The 16080-nt window shown below is 44.1% G+C and overlaps 3 protein-coding genes across 6 annotated transcripts; all 3 read left to right on the top strand.

Moving 5' to 3' along the window:
• The first annotated feature begins 175 nt into the window (after window positions 1–175).
• On the top strand, window positions 176–3841 carry LOC130539579 (uncharacterized). 4 transcript variants are annotated; one of them, XM_057058232.1, is made up of 8 exons: window positions 176–312; window positions 478–599; window positions 1057–1134; window positions 1417–1467; window positions 1629–1679; window positions 1766–1816; window positions 2078–2125; window positions 2419–3841. In XM_057058232.1, exons 2-8 carry the CDS (start codon window positions 554–556, stop codon window positions 3123–3125), a joined length of 1032 nt encoding a protein of 343 aa, XP_056914212.1. In that variant the 5' UTR covers window positions 176–312; window positions 478–553; the 3' UTR covers window positions 3126–3841. The 4 variants fall into 4 exon arrangements, with proteins under 4 accessions (XP_056914212.1, XP_056914296.1, XP_056914131.1 ...); XM_057058316.1 differs by having other exon boundaries at window positions 220–312; window positions 494–599; XM_057058087.1 differs by lacking the exon at window positions 176–312 and having other exon boundaries at window positions 326–599.
• An 816-nt stretch (window positions 3842–4657) lies between these two features.
• josd1 (Josephin domain containing 1) lies at window positions 4658–10012 on the top strand. Its single transcript, XM_057059362.1, has 5 exons — window positions 4658–4932; window positions 5429–6237; window positions 6321–6449; window positions 6924–7118; window positions 8219–10012. The coding sequence occupies exons 2-5, from the start codon at window positions 5879–5881 to the stop codon at window positions 8316–8318; spliced, it is 783 nt and encodes a 260-aa protein (XP_056915342.1). The 5' UTR covers window positions 4658–4932; window positions 5429–5878; the 3' UTR covers window positions 8319–10012.
• Window positions 10013–10818: 806 nt separating this feature from the next.
• Window positions 10819–16079, top strand: cbx7b (chromobox homolog 7b). The gene is made up of 6 exons (XM_057059480.1): window positions 10819–11146; window positions 12378–12421; window positions 12571–12636; window positions 13143–13206; window positions 13344–13647; window positions 13743–16079. Exons 1-6 carry the CDS (start codon window positions 11078–11080, stop codon window positions 13946–13948), a joined length of 753 nt encoding a protein of 250 aa, XP_056915460.1. The 5' UTR covers window positions 10819–11077; the 3' UTR covers window positions 13949–16079.
• Window position 16080: the final 1 nt, after the last annotated feature.

Here is a 16080-nt window from a genome sequence, read left to right as displayed (position 1 = left end):
CATTCTAAAATGAATAAATAAGTGCCTTTCTCAGCTCTGAATCCATCTCGCACTTTTTCAATGAACTCAACATCGTAGGCAGCATTTCCAGTTCTACTTGTAGCAGGAAAAAGAAGGTGTGTCCTTCCAAAATAAGACCACAGCATACCTGCATGGCAGAGTAAAGTAAGAGTAAGAGGTGTGTTCCTGCTGGGGGCAGGCCTGCACGAGTGAATCATTCCACACAATAACAGGAAGAATGGATCACACACTACTTTGACCTCTTGAGGTGCGGCAGATTTTTGTGGAGGATCATCTTGAGCAACACAGCAGGTAACTGAGCTTTAGCAACATTTAAACCATAGTTATGCTTCTCTGTTATTCAATGTGTTTATACATTTCTTTAGTTATTATACAACGTTTAAGCAGTTGGTGGATTCTGAAGCTTTTTGCAGTAACAACAAATTTAAGTTTGCTTCCTGTTTTACTTTGGAGAAGCTCTTTTATCTTGAAGGTTCTGAGCCGAAGTGCTCGTCTATGCTGCCGCAGCCTTGATTTGCTGCGTTCAGAAGAAATGGAGTGTCGTTGTGACCAAGACGGTACCGAGGATGCTGTTCCAGGTGAGAAGGACCCTCCAGTGCCAACTTATATAAAACAAGGGCCATTACTGAAAAGTAAAATAGATAATGTTGCAGTGAAATTTAAGAGCTTTGTCTTTTTTAATAAAAAAAATATTTCTTTTTAATTGATAATCAATTTAATTACTCTAAATAGCTTTTTGTGTAGATTGTAAAGTTCTGTGAATCTCCCACTCAGGTCTTTAAACCAGCTTGGTGTGCTGTGCTTTATTTTTGTGCGTTAGTGTTATTTTAACAGATTCATTTATCCACACTTTTAAATTCAGAGCAGGGGCGGTCAGGACATGTTCAGTGATCCCAGTTAACAGGAAGTGAAAATGAATCCATGTTAACTTTAGCATTTGTGTGGAGACTGAAGCATTTTGTTCCTCCAATGTAGTTTTGTATAAGAAATCAGCTGTAAAGTTTAACACTGTTATTATTTTCTTTCTGTCTTTAGGCTGGTGGCTGAGCAGCAGCAACGTCCAGATGGGAGCATTTACGCTGGTGGGCTATCTGCTCTACAGATTCTCTCAGAGTCAGTCAACCCTCAGCACACGTCTACATCCATGTCTGCATTCATCCACATACTCAGCAAACATGTCACAAGCATAAAGCAGGTACTCAGGCCTGGTCAACACGTCCTGTGGAAATCAACAATGGACCAATTCTTTGACCAGGTGTCGCCTGCATGACCAGATTCCTTCATGAAACCTATTGAAAAAAGTGGTCACATGACAATTACAATTACTCTAAATGTTTCATAATTCTTCTGCTCTGCATAATGCTACATTCTGATCGAGGTCTGTTCTGCCTGCAGCCCTCCCGGCGCTGATCCGATGGCCCATTCGGATCTTCTGCTCTCTAACTGGTGAGCTGAGTCAGGGCGGTGGAGCACTTCCAAACGCAGCTGTGGCTAAAATAACAGTGGCGTGTGTGCGTGTGTGTGTGTGTGTGTGTGTGCGTGCGTGTGTGTGTGTGTCGTGAAGTAAAAAACCAACGAGACATTGATGAGTGTTGTTTCTGCCTCAGGTCTGTCAGCTCTCTGGGGCTGGGTGAGCCGACTCATGGGAACCCTTCGCGGTACAACACTCGGCTCCCTTCAATTCTTATTAATCCTCTGCTTCTGAAAAGAGAGTTTCACATTTGCTGATTCCATCTTTTGACAGGAATTCAGACTCTGTTTAAGTGGCTGTCGCGAATCTGGCGGTTTATTGTAGGTGAGTGTGTGTCTGTTCGTTTAGTCTTCACTGTGTGCTTCAAATTGGCTCTGAAAGTGTGAAGGCAAACAGGAATGGAGAAGGTTACAATTTGATTGGGTAAGTTTTGTTAGTGAGAGGAAATGAGGCAGAGCGTCAGCAGACACAGCAGCACGTGAGTATGTGAAAGAGGGAGCCTGGTTCAGTGATAGAGCTACAGAATTATTGCTGATCTGTAATGAACAGTTGTGCCTGCTGACGTATCATCGGCTGCTCCGTCAGGTCTCTCCAAGTCCAAGAGGCTGACCGCTGTAATCCAGGCAATCACAGGTCAGCTCACTGTGATCCTCTTTAAAAAGGGTGTTTCCATTTAGTCTTTCTTTTTCACGCAGTAAAGAAATCCCTTTCCCTGCTGTAGCCCTGCTCACTATTCTACCCCTCACTAACACCAGGAGCTTGACCCTGTTTTCAATATTGTTGTTGTTTAAATCAAGTTTAAACATCCCAACAAATCCCAATAAAATGTGCTTTTTTCCTGGTAAAGGAGTTCTTTGCACGGACAATAACAACATTTCTGCCAAAGGTTCGAGTATCACACTAATGGACTTGTGTCACATTCCCAGGATCTCCCAGTGAAGGAACACTTGAGTCCAACAGCAGTATCAGAGAAGAGGGCCTCAGGATGATCCTCCTGGGGCCTGCCGGGGCAGGACGGACCTCGTTGGCACAGACTTTACTGGGCAAGTGTGAGTCAACAGAACAGATGGGTCCGTTAACAGAGAGCACTCAGCGAAGACAAGTAATAAACGGCGTTCAGATTAGAGCGATTGACACCCCAGATCTTTTGGGAACATCAATGGGGAACAATAAGAGAGCCATGGAAGCTCTGAGGAGCCTTCAACTTGCACGTCCTGGACCGCACGCCTTCCTCCTGGTGGTCCGAGCTTCAGGATCTAGCATCAATCAAGACGTCGCTCAGGAGATCCAAACCACCATTGAACTGTTTGGAGACGGTGTCACGGAGTATGTGATTCCGGTGCTCACACATGCCGACTGCTTGCCTCATCGAAGGCGAACAATAGATAAGCTGCTGGAGGCCAACTCTGCGGCCACGTCTCTGTGTAACCAGAGGCCTGAGCTGGTGGACAACGGGCCCGACTGCCCCCCGGACGTGCGGAGTGTGACACGCAGGCAGCTACTGGAGCGCGTGGCAGAGATGAGCACGAGGGGGTATTTTGTCCACAGCCTGCAGAGGAAAGAGGACCACATGAGGGAGGAGCTGCTCGCAGACATGTCCTCTGCACTGGCAACCAAACTGGGAAATAAATAAGTAACGGACAGCTTCTGTTTTCAGCGGAATCTTTGGCAAAGTGAAAAAAAATGTCTAAAATCCCTGATTAGGTTACCACTGCAGAGTTCCCAATTCAGAGCATTGATGCCCCTTGATTCCTTTAGGATGGCCTTTGTTTGCTCCGGTGCTTGGCCGCTCATCTCTTTCATAATTTAGAAGATGTAAAAATTTTAAAACACCAGGGAAAACAAAGTGAAGTCATAGCGGTGCAGAGTTCAGCAGTGGGGTTCAGACTTTCAGCAGAGCTTCATCAACATGATTTAGGTCAAAAGATTTTTTTAATTAAGTAATTTCAGTGCAGGTTTTGGGATGATTATGAAGTATTTTTACATTATATTATCAAGTGCTGGTGCCCATACAAGTATTGCAATCACTGTATGATCATGCTGTCACATGTATCTGATTCATCATCAGCCTTTCTTGGCCAATGTCCACTGGAACATCACTTAAAATCAGAATGAAGAAGTTGATTTTAAATTGGATGACAACATTGTCACATGCTGAACAATTTAGACGCCGCGTTCATGAACCCTTACATTTTTACGGTCGGTCATGTCACATCATTTAATGAAGGTTTTGGATCCTCTACATATGTTTAACAGTCACGGCTAAATCAAATCACTACAAAAATGGTGTCAATCGTGTCAAATCCACCAATAAATAAATGCGAATATTTTTGCACTGTCCTCATATAATATTTTAACAAATAAGTTTGGCTCATGTTTGTTCTGCTTTTTAATAGTGTCAATAGTGACTTCTTTGGTGAAACAAGATGTAAATGTCTGATTTTGGGTTCCTCTTCTCAATAGTTTACTTTGTAGAGCCCAACAATGGTCTGTCCTGTCACGATGTTTCATGTTAAAAGGCTGTTAAAGGCTGAATATCGCAGAAACATAAACTCATTATTTGCAGTAAGTGTATTATTGTGGGTATTGTGGGTCAGTCTGAAGAAACGTGGACTTGGAGCTATAGAGACACAGTTAAAGAATATTTGCTGATGCTGCTGGAGCTGCTGCAGAACACAAAACAATCAGAAATGACATTTGATCAGCCGGTATGCTGCCATATCAGAACACATAACACAAACATCCTGGCATTATTGTTGTGTGCAATGATGTAGCAAAGACTGAAATGCTGGTCAGAGGAGCGTTCATGTGGTCACAGAGGAATGTGAGTTCTTTAAATAGTCCATATTAACTAAAATGTGGACAGCAAACAAAAATGAGATTAGAGAAATCTTGGTATTGACCCCCATCTTATCTTATCCAGAGACACATGATGCACTTTAACTTCACCAACTACTCCACTTTACACAAGTCTGTCATTTTATTTAGCAGATGACACGGGGAATCAAAGCAAAACCAATTTGTAAATGCGGTTTATTGGCTTTGACAGAAGCGCAGCAATGTGGATACATAGTGGAAGCTCCAGGTGGAGGTGAGACAGAAGCGGCGCGCGGCGAGACAGGCACACGTGGTCATCCATGCAATCATTTTAGGGTCAACTTGGGGGGGGTGGGAGGTTAAGAACATGAAACAAAATACGTTTGCAGAGTCAGGGGAGGGAGCGCTGCCGTGTGACGCAAAAGGTCTGTGGAAGCCGAGAAACGCTGCTGCGCATGCGCGGAGGCGCAGGGAGCTCTCAGACAGAGCAGCCGTGGAGAGACAGCGCTGTTCCAGGGAAAACTAGCAAAGACAAAGGACAGGCTATTCTCCGGGACAGCAGGAGAGCCCACACACAGTTTTCAGACCGGAATTTTACAGCCCGGCTGCGGCGAAGCCTGTGTGTAAGTTCACTTTGTCCAGAATAAAGTTATATGGCGAGAAGGAAGCGCCGTGTTTGTGTTGGACCCAGGAGTCACGTAGAGCAGCACGGAGATTAATGGCAAATATCTCCAACGATCAGGCTTCCGTTAACATCTAAACGCCTGTGATTTCAGAGTGAACCCGCAGATATTCGTCCTCAATGGACTTCCTGAAACAGGCGTCTAGCGCTGCTACGGGGGCTGTTGAAATATTTTGCTAGCTTGCTTACTTAAAGAGCAGCCTGCTTCCTCTATCCTGCTGCTGGAAGTGTTTACCTTCATCTCATTTTGGGGGTCTGTTGAACAAGAGGAGGATGTAGCACTTTCTCGTGTGCTCTAAGCTGGCTAAGTGCATCAACAACAGGATCTGGAGGGTTTCGTTTGTCCTGGGAATCTGAATCCCTTTCTGGCTTGCTTTAATGAGCGTGTTGTACCTTTCTGCTTTGTTTTAGGGTTTGTTTGTTTGTTTGTTCCTCAGGTTGTGCCAGATCTGCTCCAGAGGATGCGATAGCATGAGGCTTAGTGATGGGAAAACATGGATAGCTGGATGGGAAGAGCTGACAGCATCCTCTCAGAAGATGGAGGAAGTGGAAATGCACCAGTGCTGTGATTGACTACACCTCTCTCGGTGAAGCTGTCTTTTTTTGGGGATCATCTGTTTTTTTGTTTTTTTTTTGGGCTCAAGTCCCTGGTTTCAACCCCCTCCATCCTGCTACCTTTCATCACAACTGTCTCCCAGAGCAAGCAGCTGCTAAACCACCGTGGGTCTCATTTACCTCGCACCCCTCTCCTCTCCCTCAGCCTTAGACAAAGCCACACAAGCTCCTCTCTTCCAGGTGGCTGAGAGGTTGCTATGGAGATGGTTGTCATGATGCTGATGTAGCGTCCTGAATTTAGTCGTGGAGGAAGTGGCAGCCGTGAGGGTGGGATGGGAAGTGCACCATATCCAGCTGGTGAGTGGAAGGGCAAAGGTCGAGGTGGATTACAGGAACTGGGCTGCATGCGATGGAAGGTTAGCAAGCAGAAAGCAGCAGGAGGAGTGGAGGTGATGGTGGGAACAGAGGAAAGAAGGTCCAGGGATCTCACGGACGCTCAGCAGCAGCAGCAGGATCTTTCCTCCTCCTCCTCCTCTCTCACTCCTCCCCTGCCTCCTCAAGCTGCTCTGACAACTCCAGCCATTTACCACGAGAAGCAGCGCAGGGAGCTGTGCGCACTCCATGCTCTCAACAACGTTTTCCAGGACGGGACGGCCTTCAGCAGGGACACACTGCAGGAAATATGCCAGAGGTGAGAAAGACATCCACCCGTCTACATTGAGAGGTGATCCTATGTGAATTCTGGCAGGTAATCTGTTCTTTTCCATTTTGCAGACTTTCTCCAAGCACTCTGGTGACACCTCACAAGAAGAGCATGCTGGGTAATGGGAACTATGACGTAAACGTCATCATGGCAGCCCTGCAGACTCGGGGTTTTGAGGCTGTTTGGTGGGATAAAAGAAGGTACAGCCTAAAAAGCTGTCTTTTGAAATAATTTAGCATATAATTATTCTGTCAGGTGCTGAAGTGTTTGTTTGTCGGTGCCACTGTTGATACTCATATGATATATATATTTTAATATTCCAAGACTGTAAATGCATCCAGGCCAGTCACATAGCGAATATAGGATCAATATCTATAAAAGCAGTCATCTGACCTCAGCAATCTAATCAACAGGTCTGGCTTTACTTACTGCTTTATCAGCGTTGTAGTTTCCCTCATGAAAATGTTTTGACAACAGTGCTTTTATCTTTTATCATTTGAACAGTTGTAGCTAAAAGATCTTCATGCGTCTGAGCTGAAAACAAATCAAAACCAAGTTATCTACATTAATCTTGACCAATGCTATCATCTGTATGTGCACTATGTGTGTATTCCGCATTAGAAATGCACCATAAATCACCACCATTCCTAAGTTCCTGTGATTTGTTCTTCCAGGGATGTTGGCAGCATCGAGCTTTCCAACGTTACAGGCTTCATTCTGAACGTGCCATCCAACATGCGCTGGGGGCCTTTCCGTTTGCCTCTCAAACGTCAACACTGGATAGGAGTCAGAGAGGTGGGGGGGATCTATTACAACCTGGACTCAAAGCTGCGCGGCCCGCAACCCATCGGCAACTCGGATGAGCTCAGGTGAGGGGGACGGGACTTCAGTGCACACGCGTTGGGATTAACCCACTGGAACTTTGGACCAGTGTTTTTATGGATTCTGTTGTTGGATTGTGTAAGTAAAGCGGTTACGTTTTAGATCTTGAGATAGCGTTTTGCAGTGTAACTGATTGATTTGCTATGCAGGGGGTTGCAACTCCTTGGGACCACACAAAGCTGTAGAGGTATCTGCTTTTTCAGTGTTTGATGAAAGGAGTGAAAAACTGTAGCTGATAAGAGCACTGTAATCCCAGTGCTCTAATTCTAATTTTGGGCCTAACTGCGTAATATTCAGTTAGGTACTAGCCACATTTAACAGTTAAAAAAACCCTTAATTGTATTTTGATCTTTCTCTATGACGCAGGTGATTCACACTGCACCTCCAAGCAGCATAGCAGAGGGGAGAAGATTGGCTCTGTAAATAGTGATATCGATTGATTTTTTTTTTTGATAGCAACCTATTGAATTGACTATAAAAAAAATCCCTGTTGTTCCCCTGGAGACTTTACATGTCAGTTTAGACTAAGATATAACTTGAGTGGTTTTGACTCACAAAACTCAAAAGTGCATTTTAAGATTGTAAACATGTTTACCTCATATGGCTTTTAATGTTTACTTGGAGTGTATTTGCATATGTGGTAAAGAGCAATATAATTAATAATACAAGTGTGACCACTAAAAACAGCTGGGCTCAAAACAAATGTATTTATTTATTTATTCTCAACAAATGTAGCATCTATTCAGTCAAAAGGGTCTCTAGGCACTTCCCAGAATCCCAGGGTCTGACCCCCAACAAGCAGCAGTGGCAAGGAAAAACTCCCCTTTAACAGGAAGAAACCTTGAGCAGGACCAGGCTCATGTAGATAGGGATCATTTATAGTGTGTGAAGGTCTTTAGTGTGCTAGTTAGCTGGCTTGTGGTCAGAGCAAAGAAAAAGGACTTTTGTTTAGCCATAAAAAGTTCCTTAAGTTTTGAATCAGAAAGAATCATTTTCATTGGTAGCAGCAGATGAAACAACATCAAATCTCACAATCGCGTCATATACTGACTATCCGTTATGTTTCTTAATTTTTATGCCTACCTAGGAAGTTCCTCCGCCAGCAGCTGCGAGGGAAGAACTGTGAACTCTTACTGGTGGTGTCAGAGGAAGTGGAGGCGCAACAATCATGGCGGACTGATGGCTAATCACAGAATGAGCGTTGTACTCAGACTGTCAGACGGACGTGCACTCGCAGACAACTTTTTCTTTTTTCCCCTTTTGGGTTGTTTACACAGCCACTGCTGGAGCTGGATGTTGAGACGATGCAAAGCAATGAAGGAGAATCCCAGGTTTACCCACAAGACAGTTAAGACTGACAGTTTCATTTCTGCTTTTATATATACATATATAAATATATATATATATACATGGAATATTTTTCAGTGTCAGTTCCAATGTGGGTAATTGTTCCTCATTTTTACTATAACATTTCCAAAGGTGGTTCAGGCTTCAGGAGAACGGCTGTGTTACTCTCGCACCCTCTCTGACACATTTTACGTGTTCACACTAACATGTTTACATCTTCCATCCCTCACTTTCACCAAAGCGTGCCCTTACCTGTGCCTCATTCTAACTGCTTTCATGCCTCCACCCTTTCTTTCTCATAATGCATGGGAGAATCTTGAATCTGTCTCATTGCCAAATGTGTATTTTCACCACTTCCCAAATATTTCTCCCCGTCTGAACCTCCAACTGTTACAGGACCTGTAGTTTCATGTGCAACAGAGCAATGCAACTCCCGGGATGAGCACTCCCTCTGGTGGATGTTTGCCTCGGTTTTCCTGCAGCAACAGCGCCACTCACTGTTTACTCCTGTCCTTTACACCGTAAAATGACATTTTATCATATTTCGCTAACAAAGCTGATGCAAAAAAAGAAAAGCCAAATTAGTAATTTTTAGTTGGCAATGCTTTATCTCCTACTGTGGGTCGATAGGTGAAAACCTTAAGTGATCATCGGATCAGTTTTATTTGGGGTGATTCTGAAACACTTAAAGCCAGCATCTTTTCAAAGCTCTTGAAGCCTACAGTGTATTTACTCATATCAATTCCAACCATATGACACAATATGGTCAGATATTTCAGAGGATTCTTTAAATGTGTTTTGTGCTGGTTCAAGGGTCACCAGCAGCAGCAGCAACCCCCTGTAGCACAGCAGCTGATGCTGGGCTCCGCACCCTTCTGGTCCGGAAGACGCCAGCTCTGAGAGGATTTTGAAAATGCTCCCATCAGCTGATTTATTTCATTATGTAAAAACCCTTTTGTTGCTAGTCTGAGGAGGTCTTTATTGCTTGTGTATTTGTGTGACGGAGCCCAGTTTGCCTGAGAAGAGACTATAAAAGAAACCTAGCCGGACGTGTCTTATGACAGATTGTTGTGAATTGAGCCTTAAGAGAGGTTTCAAACTTATCACTCTAAATATTTTTTCTGTTAATGACAATATTGGCCTTAACTTCTTTGAGAGAATATTTGTTTTCTGAAAGATTAACAGGCTGTGGTTGACAAAGACATCTATTGTAAATCATAGAGGTGAAGCTTGGCTGATGATGTTGCAGCCAGGGACTTTACGTTATTTACAGTTCAATCAGAACTGTGGTTTGGCGAACACTAGATCACCCTTTTCTTTTTGGGGTTTGTTTGTTTTGTCTTTCTCAGATGGTGCTTTTATGACGTATCAAAGCGAGCAGGCACCATTCTAGCTGACAATTTGGGAGCTCACCACGTCTCGCAGTCTGATTATTTTTGCCATGACAATCCTCGGCCCCTAATTTACTGTATTATTTTCTGTATTTTATTTTTAATTTTTTGCATATAAATAAAATACTTAATGTGCACAATAAGGTGTGTTTATTTCAAGTGGTTAACTATAGACCGTGTGTCCTATAAAATCCCTCTGACTTCCACTCTTGTCATTACCTCAAATACTGTTACTAAGTTATATTTAGGATCTAATTTCTTTTTCAGTATTTTAGAAATGGACATTGGTACCAACGTTTCGAAATAAAGCTTCTGCAAATACAATTGCAATTAATAAATGCAATTAATCCAGCTCAGACACTGAAAACGTCATGGTTGTGTTTGTGAACCATATTCAGAGAGATACCCATGAGAGCAGGTCATTCTGTTTTTGAAATTCATTCTTAAATATGTCAATATACTTTCAAAGACTGAGAGGGAACTCGGTTGTATTTGAATTTGATTGATGATAGCTGAAGAAAGGAACAAATCCCGTTTGAAGTTATAACCTTAGCAGACCTTCAGCACCAGGAAACGGGCAAAGGCCGGTAAACTGGCCGATTACACACCAAAACCCACACTTGTACGTCAGAACTTTCTCCTTCCTTTTAAAAGTTTGTTTATCCCGATTTTCTGGTTGTTTGTGAGCATTTGTTCTGTTTTTGTTGTTTGCGTTTTGGTGCAATGCAAAAATAAAGTCTAGCAATATTTTTTACTTTTTCCAAGCAAGTAAGAGTTGTTGTTTTTCCCCAGGATAATTGACATTGAAGTTAGTAAAAATGGACGTAATGATACTTTATTCGGTTGAAAACATAAAACTGTTTGGTTTTTCCTGAGCCTGAATGATTTCGCAGCCTTTGTATCCATCCACACAGTAACGGGAGTGATGAGGCAGTTGGTGGCGCGCACGGACTATTTCAGGGAAGGCGTGCACGGGGGTGCGCGCGGCGCGGCGTGCAGATGTGTCGCAGATTTTGTAAAGTCACAGTGGACACGAGGAAAGACACGAGGAAGTGTCCCCGGGTTCATGGCTGCCTAAACGGCCGGGGAAATAGTGCGGCCGACGGCGGCGAAGCACCGCTGAAGTAAACCGACAACGCTCGCTCGGGTTGGAAGGGGAGAGGACGGTCGGACCCCGGAGGGACGGACGGACGGACGGACGTGCGGAGATGGAGCTGTCAGCGATCGGGGAGCAAGTGTTCGCCGTGGAATCCATCGTCAAGAAAAGAGTTCGAAAGGTAGCGGTTGTGGATCCTTCTCGGTGGTGTGAGACGAGCCGCGTCATTTGGCAGCGAAGGCTGCGCCGCTCATGTAATCATGAGATTCAATCCGATTTGCGACGCTAATCTGGTTATCTGACTGAGGAGAATGCGTCCACAGTTTAACACGTCAGGTGTCAGGTCGGAAGAGGACGCGCAGCGGCGTGGAAGACCTTCATTTTAGGCCCCGATTCTTAATTACATGCGGGCGCAAATTATGTGCCAGATTAGTTGCGCAGCGTCTAAAATGATGTTGCTCCGACACGGGGAGGAGGGACCCCGGGAACCCGTTCCCGAGGTCCCCACCACCAACCAGCCCCCCCCCCCCGCTGGACGAGAGTCTCCCGAAATTTAAGCAAATGTCCCTAATTCTACAGTTTTGTCAGAGAATACCATCGATCTTTAATTAGCCCATCTGTGGATGAAGTTATCTGCAGTTTTGTTAATAAATCGCGTAATAGTTTAAAGAGCCAACAACTACCCTGTCAACAAAAATAAAGTTTAACAGCAGAGACTTTTATTTTTTTTTATTCGGCAGATTATTTATTATTTTGTTCAGAAGATTATTTATTATTTTATTCAGGAGATTATTTATTATTTTATTCAGGAGATCTGCTGCGGTGTTATTCTCTTCATCATCATGATTTCACATTTACATACAGCATCTTGTTCTCGCTTCAAAGGTTATTCATATAGATTTATTTGATACTAGATAATAAACTTTGTATTCAGTAAGATATAAAGTGAAACCACAGCCATGTAATCAAAGACTAGTTAGAATTCCAGTTGGACCCCTCCACAAGTGAATTTATCACTAAGGGCACCTTTGAGATGTCATTTTAAAGAGCGCTAACTCTCCTTTTGTTGCTGTATCGTCTGTAATATACGTGGGAATGTCGATGACCCTCACCGCAGGGTGACCAACCTGGCTGGTATATGGCAAACATGTCGATATTGGTGGACCTAGCGCTTCATATAGAACAAACAGTATATTTACGTGTATCCAGGGGAAGGTAAACAACATCTTCTGTAGTGGTGAGTGACTGTTATTATTTAACAGGGTGGGTCAGGTGTATAGAAAGATCAAGAGGTGACTCCTGAAACAACTTTAATATGTGTAAATGGGTGCACATTTAATAGAAAGTTGTTGTAGTTTAATGCGTTGTGCTGGCTAATGTGATATTAATGAAATGCACTCCTGACCTCACAGGGAAACGTGGAGTATCTGCTCAAGTGGAAAGGATGGCCTCCCAAGTGAGTAGCTGAGCTCGGCCAGAACAGTGGATCTTATTCATATTCTCCCAGTTACTACGTGTGTCTGCGCACACCAGGAACAGCTTGTTCAGATGGATCTTTGGCAAAATAACAAATGCAGGAGACGTCCACTTATTATTCCGTTGCAGGTACAGCACTTGGGAGCCGGAGGAGCATATTCTGGACCAGCGCTTGGTGCAGGCGTACGAAGAGAAGTGAGTCCTATTTATTTTCATCGCTGATGAAAAGCCTTTTCCGGTCGATCCCAGAGGGTCTCTCTCACAGCGGAGCAGACGAACCTCCATCTTTCACTGTGTTAATCACTCAGAGGTTGGAGACAAGATGAATACGGCCCACAACCCAGCCTGTGCCAGGTTTTCAGGCCCTTTAGAAAATGACAGGCGCTCTCTTTTCAATATAATCAAAGTTATCGGAGGCTGACCCCCGAGCAGCAAAAGTGAGGTAAACAGGGTAAACAAAGACTTGCTAACCTTGAGCAGGTCCAGCTGATGGCCAGATGATTGGAGGAGGAGAAGGGGAGACAGAGCAGGGGGGATGAACAGACCTACATATGTGTCCCCCAAAAGGCTTCCCCAGAACTCACTTTTATTCCTGATGCCTCATTTCAAAGAAAAAGTGGCCTTGCAGGGGCCACCTTAGACCTGTGGGATAGTTCCCAAGAGTCTGTTTAGCTGTTTCTAACAATGTGCTTGGGTTTCAGAGAACAGAGAGACAGAGCTCTGGGTCACAGGAGGAAAGGTTCCAAAACCAAAAGACTGCTGCAGGTAATGTTCAGCCATCAAAGAAGGTGTGCTTATCGTATTCTGCATAAATCAGTCTTTCATGATACAGTTACCTAATTTAGTCCGGTTTGTCCTCTCATTAGTGATATAAGAATGTTCTCTGTTTGATCTTTAATCAGAACACTGTCTACACCATGGATCTCCGCAGTGCTCACAAGACTCCAGAGAAGCCTCCCCCTCGCCTGCACCTGTCCCTGACGCGCTCCGTGGTCTCTGAGGATGAGGAGCAGCTGTACGATGACTGCAGACAGGAGTCAGAGCCCGAGCCTGAGCCTGAGCCGGCCCACAGGAAAGTGCAGTTCAAGTGCCTTAACTCGCCGCCTCCAAGTCCAGCACAAGAGGACTGGGGAGGAGAGGACGAAGACAAGGACAATCTGGATTCTGAAGATGACGGAGAAGATGACCAGGAGTCTTTTAAGTCAGGTGGTGTCACATGAACAGTTTCACTTAAACAAGGAGCAACGCAAACGTGTTGAATTACTCCCCCTTTTCCCTCTTTGCCCCCCTGCCTCCCTCAGGACAGGAGAAGACCGATGACTGGTGCTCCACCATCAGATCAGACGAGGTCCTTGCAGCAGAGGTGTCTGATACTGAAATCTGGAAACCCGTGATTGGGCCAGGGGAGGTGACTGTAACGGACATCACCCTCAACTCCCTCACAGTGACATTCCGGGAGTCCGCAGTGGCCAAAGATTTCTTCAGAGAGTGGAGCCTGAAGGTCTGATAGCGAGCGTCTGGGTGTGAGGGTGGAGGTGGCGCAGCGTGGTCGTGGTGGTTGTCAGACCCGTCGCGCTGCCCTCCACCTCCCAACCACTAGCAGGGTCAGTGGTCCGTTTACATGCACAGAGGCAGCCAAATCCAGTAGATGCTACAGTGGAAACGGTCGGACAAAGACGCCGTTGATTGGAGGAACATTAGGCCGCCGTGACTTCTGCTCCTGATGAAGACTGTTGGTAGCGTTGACCTTTGACCCCGCTGGTACCCATAGGTAGCTCAGGCTTTTACAGGACTCGCGTGGTAGAAAAACAGATACATATATGTGTGTAAACATATGTATCAAAAGTTGCTGAGTGGTCCAAAGCCTACGCGGTGTCTTTAAAGCGGGCCAGCAGAATCCTATTTGCCTATGCCGTGATTTGACCGTAGCACAGGGGCCGAGTCCCAAGGGTTTAGATCTCTGTGCATGTAAACACAGCCTGCTCTCTTCCACCTTTGCAGAAAAGGTCTGTATGTTTTGTACATACTCCACAGTACAGGCAGACAGTAGGCCACAGCTGCATAGTTACACAAAGTACGTTCCCTGTAACCTGCCAACACCAACAATTGGACTCGCTTGCATGCCTCTCTCCTCCGGTCCAGTTATATAGATGCAAGTACGCGGTGTAGTTTTCTGTGTCCACCTACAGTAGCTTTTACCTTCCACTACTCAACACATCTCGCACTTGATGAAGGACTATTGTACCAAAAAAAAAAGACTCTAACAACAGAATGTATTATGGAATTGCACTTTATTTGTTGCAGAGTCGTCGATTTTTAGCAAAATTCATTGGGACCTGTTTTAAAGTCTTCGGGATAGCAAATTTTCAGCCACTTACCCAAATAAAGTGCCTCCTGCCATATACAGTTTTTAAAAAATGGCAAACCTGATGGAAATTTACAAAATCAAGAGAGAAAACCACGTGCTTACATTAGCTACTTATTGAAATACAACGCATTGGTAAAATATAAACTTCAGTCGGTATTGAACCCTTTGTGTTTTCCTGGGACAAATCTGACCCCAGATCAGAGGATCGGATACATCGTTTCTATATCTGACGGGATCCAGAAGGTGTACTGTATTAAACATTTAGCAAAACAATCAAATGGACATTAGACAGACTGTTCATTTAGTAGCTGATTCTTTCAATTTTTTATTTATTTTTTTGAAATTGTAGTGGATTTTAAGTATGTGTTGCTTTATAAAGAAGGGGGACGTGCACATGTTCAACTTTAAACAACAGTTTCCCAGCAGAGCTGTAATCAGACCCTTGAAATATACAGTTTAATTGCAATTTGGTGGCGTGGATGGTGACATTTTAATGGCCAAAAAAAAAAAGAAAGCATCAATTATGGCAACCAAAAGGCGCAAGTACCTAAGACAGACCACCCCCCCCCCCCAAAAAAAAGCAAATTGTAAAATTCAAAACCTGTACATATTTTGGAAATTTTGTATTTTTTAAATTTATTCTTCCATTTGAACTGGACAAGTCAATTAACTAATGGACTTGAATGGATCGGGTCCCTGTCCTGAACTCCTGAATGGTCGACACAGGAAATGATGTCATACGTGTCTTCTGAGGGTTAAAAGAATTTTTAATAGAGGAAGCGGATCTGAGCACCTGGTGTTTTCAAACCGTCTCTGTTTGACAGTGAAGCTGCAGGGAATGGAAAGTGCCTGATGATGCATTGTTTTGTTGTTCCCTTTGGAGGGCTAACACACACACACACACACACACACACACATTTGAAACAGAATGAATTCACTGGGATGTATTTGGAATTGAAAAGGATTTTTTTTTTATTCCTTATTTTTCTACATTAACCCGAATGCATATTTATTCTGTAAATAAATCTGTTGTGCAGAGGCCAGAATAGTTTTTTAATGTTTGTTACAGATGCCATATTTAAATGTACCGGCATGCTTGAACTAGCAGCCCCGACCGTTGGCTAATGTGGTTCCTCGTCCTGCTTCTGATCCGTTGAGTGACACTTTTGCACTTTATGGTCATGTAACTCTCCACATTAGTAGCCCCGTTTTAGTCTGTATCAAGTTTCCACAGTAATGCTAAAATAAACGTTCCTCATGCTCGTTGTCAT

The sequence above is a fragment of the Takifugu flavidus genome, chromosome 1 (genome assembly GCF_003711565.1).
Source record: "Takifugu flavidus isolate HTHZ2018 chromosome 1, ASM371156v2, whole genome shotgun sequence".
In the NCBI taxonomy this organism is placed as follows: domain Eukaryota; kingdom Metazoa; phylum Chordata; class Actinopteri; order Tetraodontiformes; family Tetraodontidae; genus Takifugu; species Takifugu flavidus.
The sequence above is the reverse complement of the archived record's forward strand: the minus strand, read 5'-3'. Positions and strand labels throughout refer to the sequence as shown.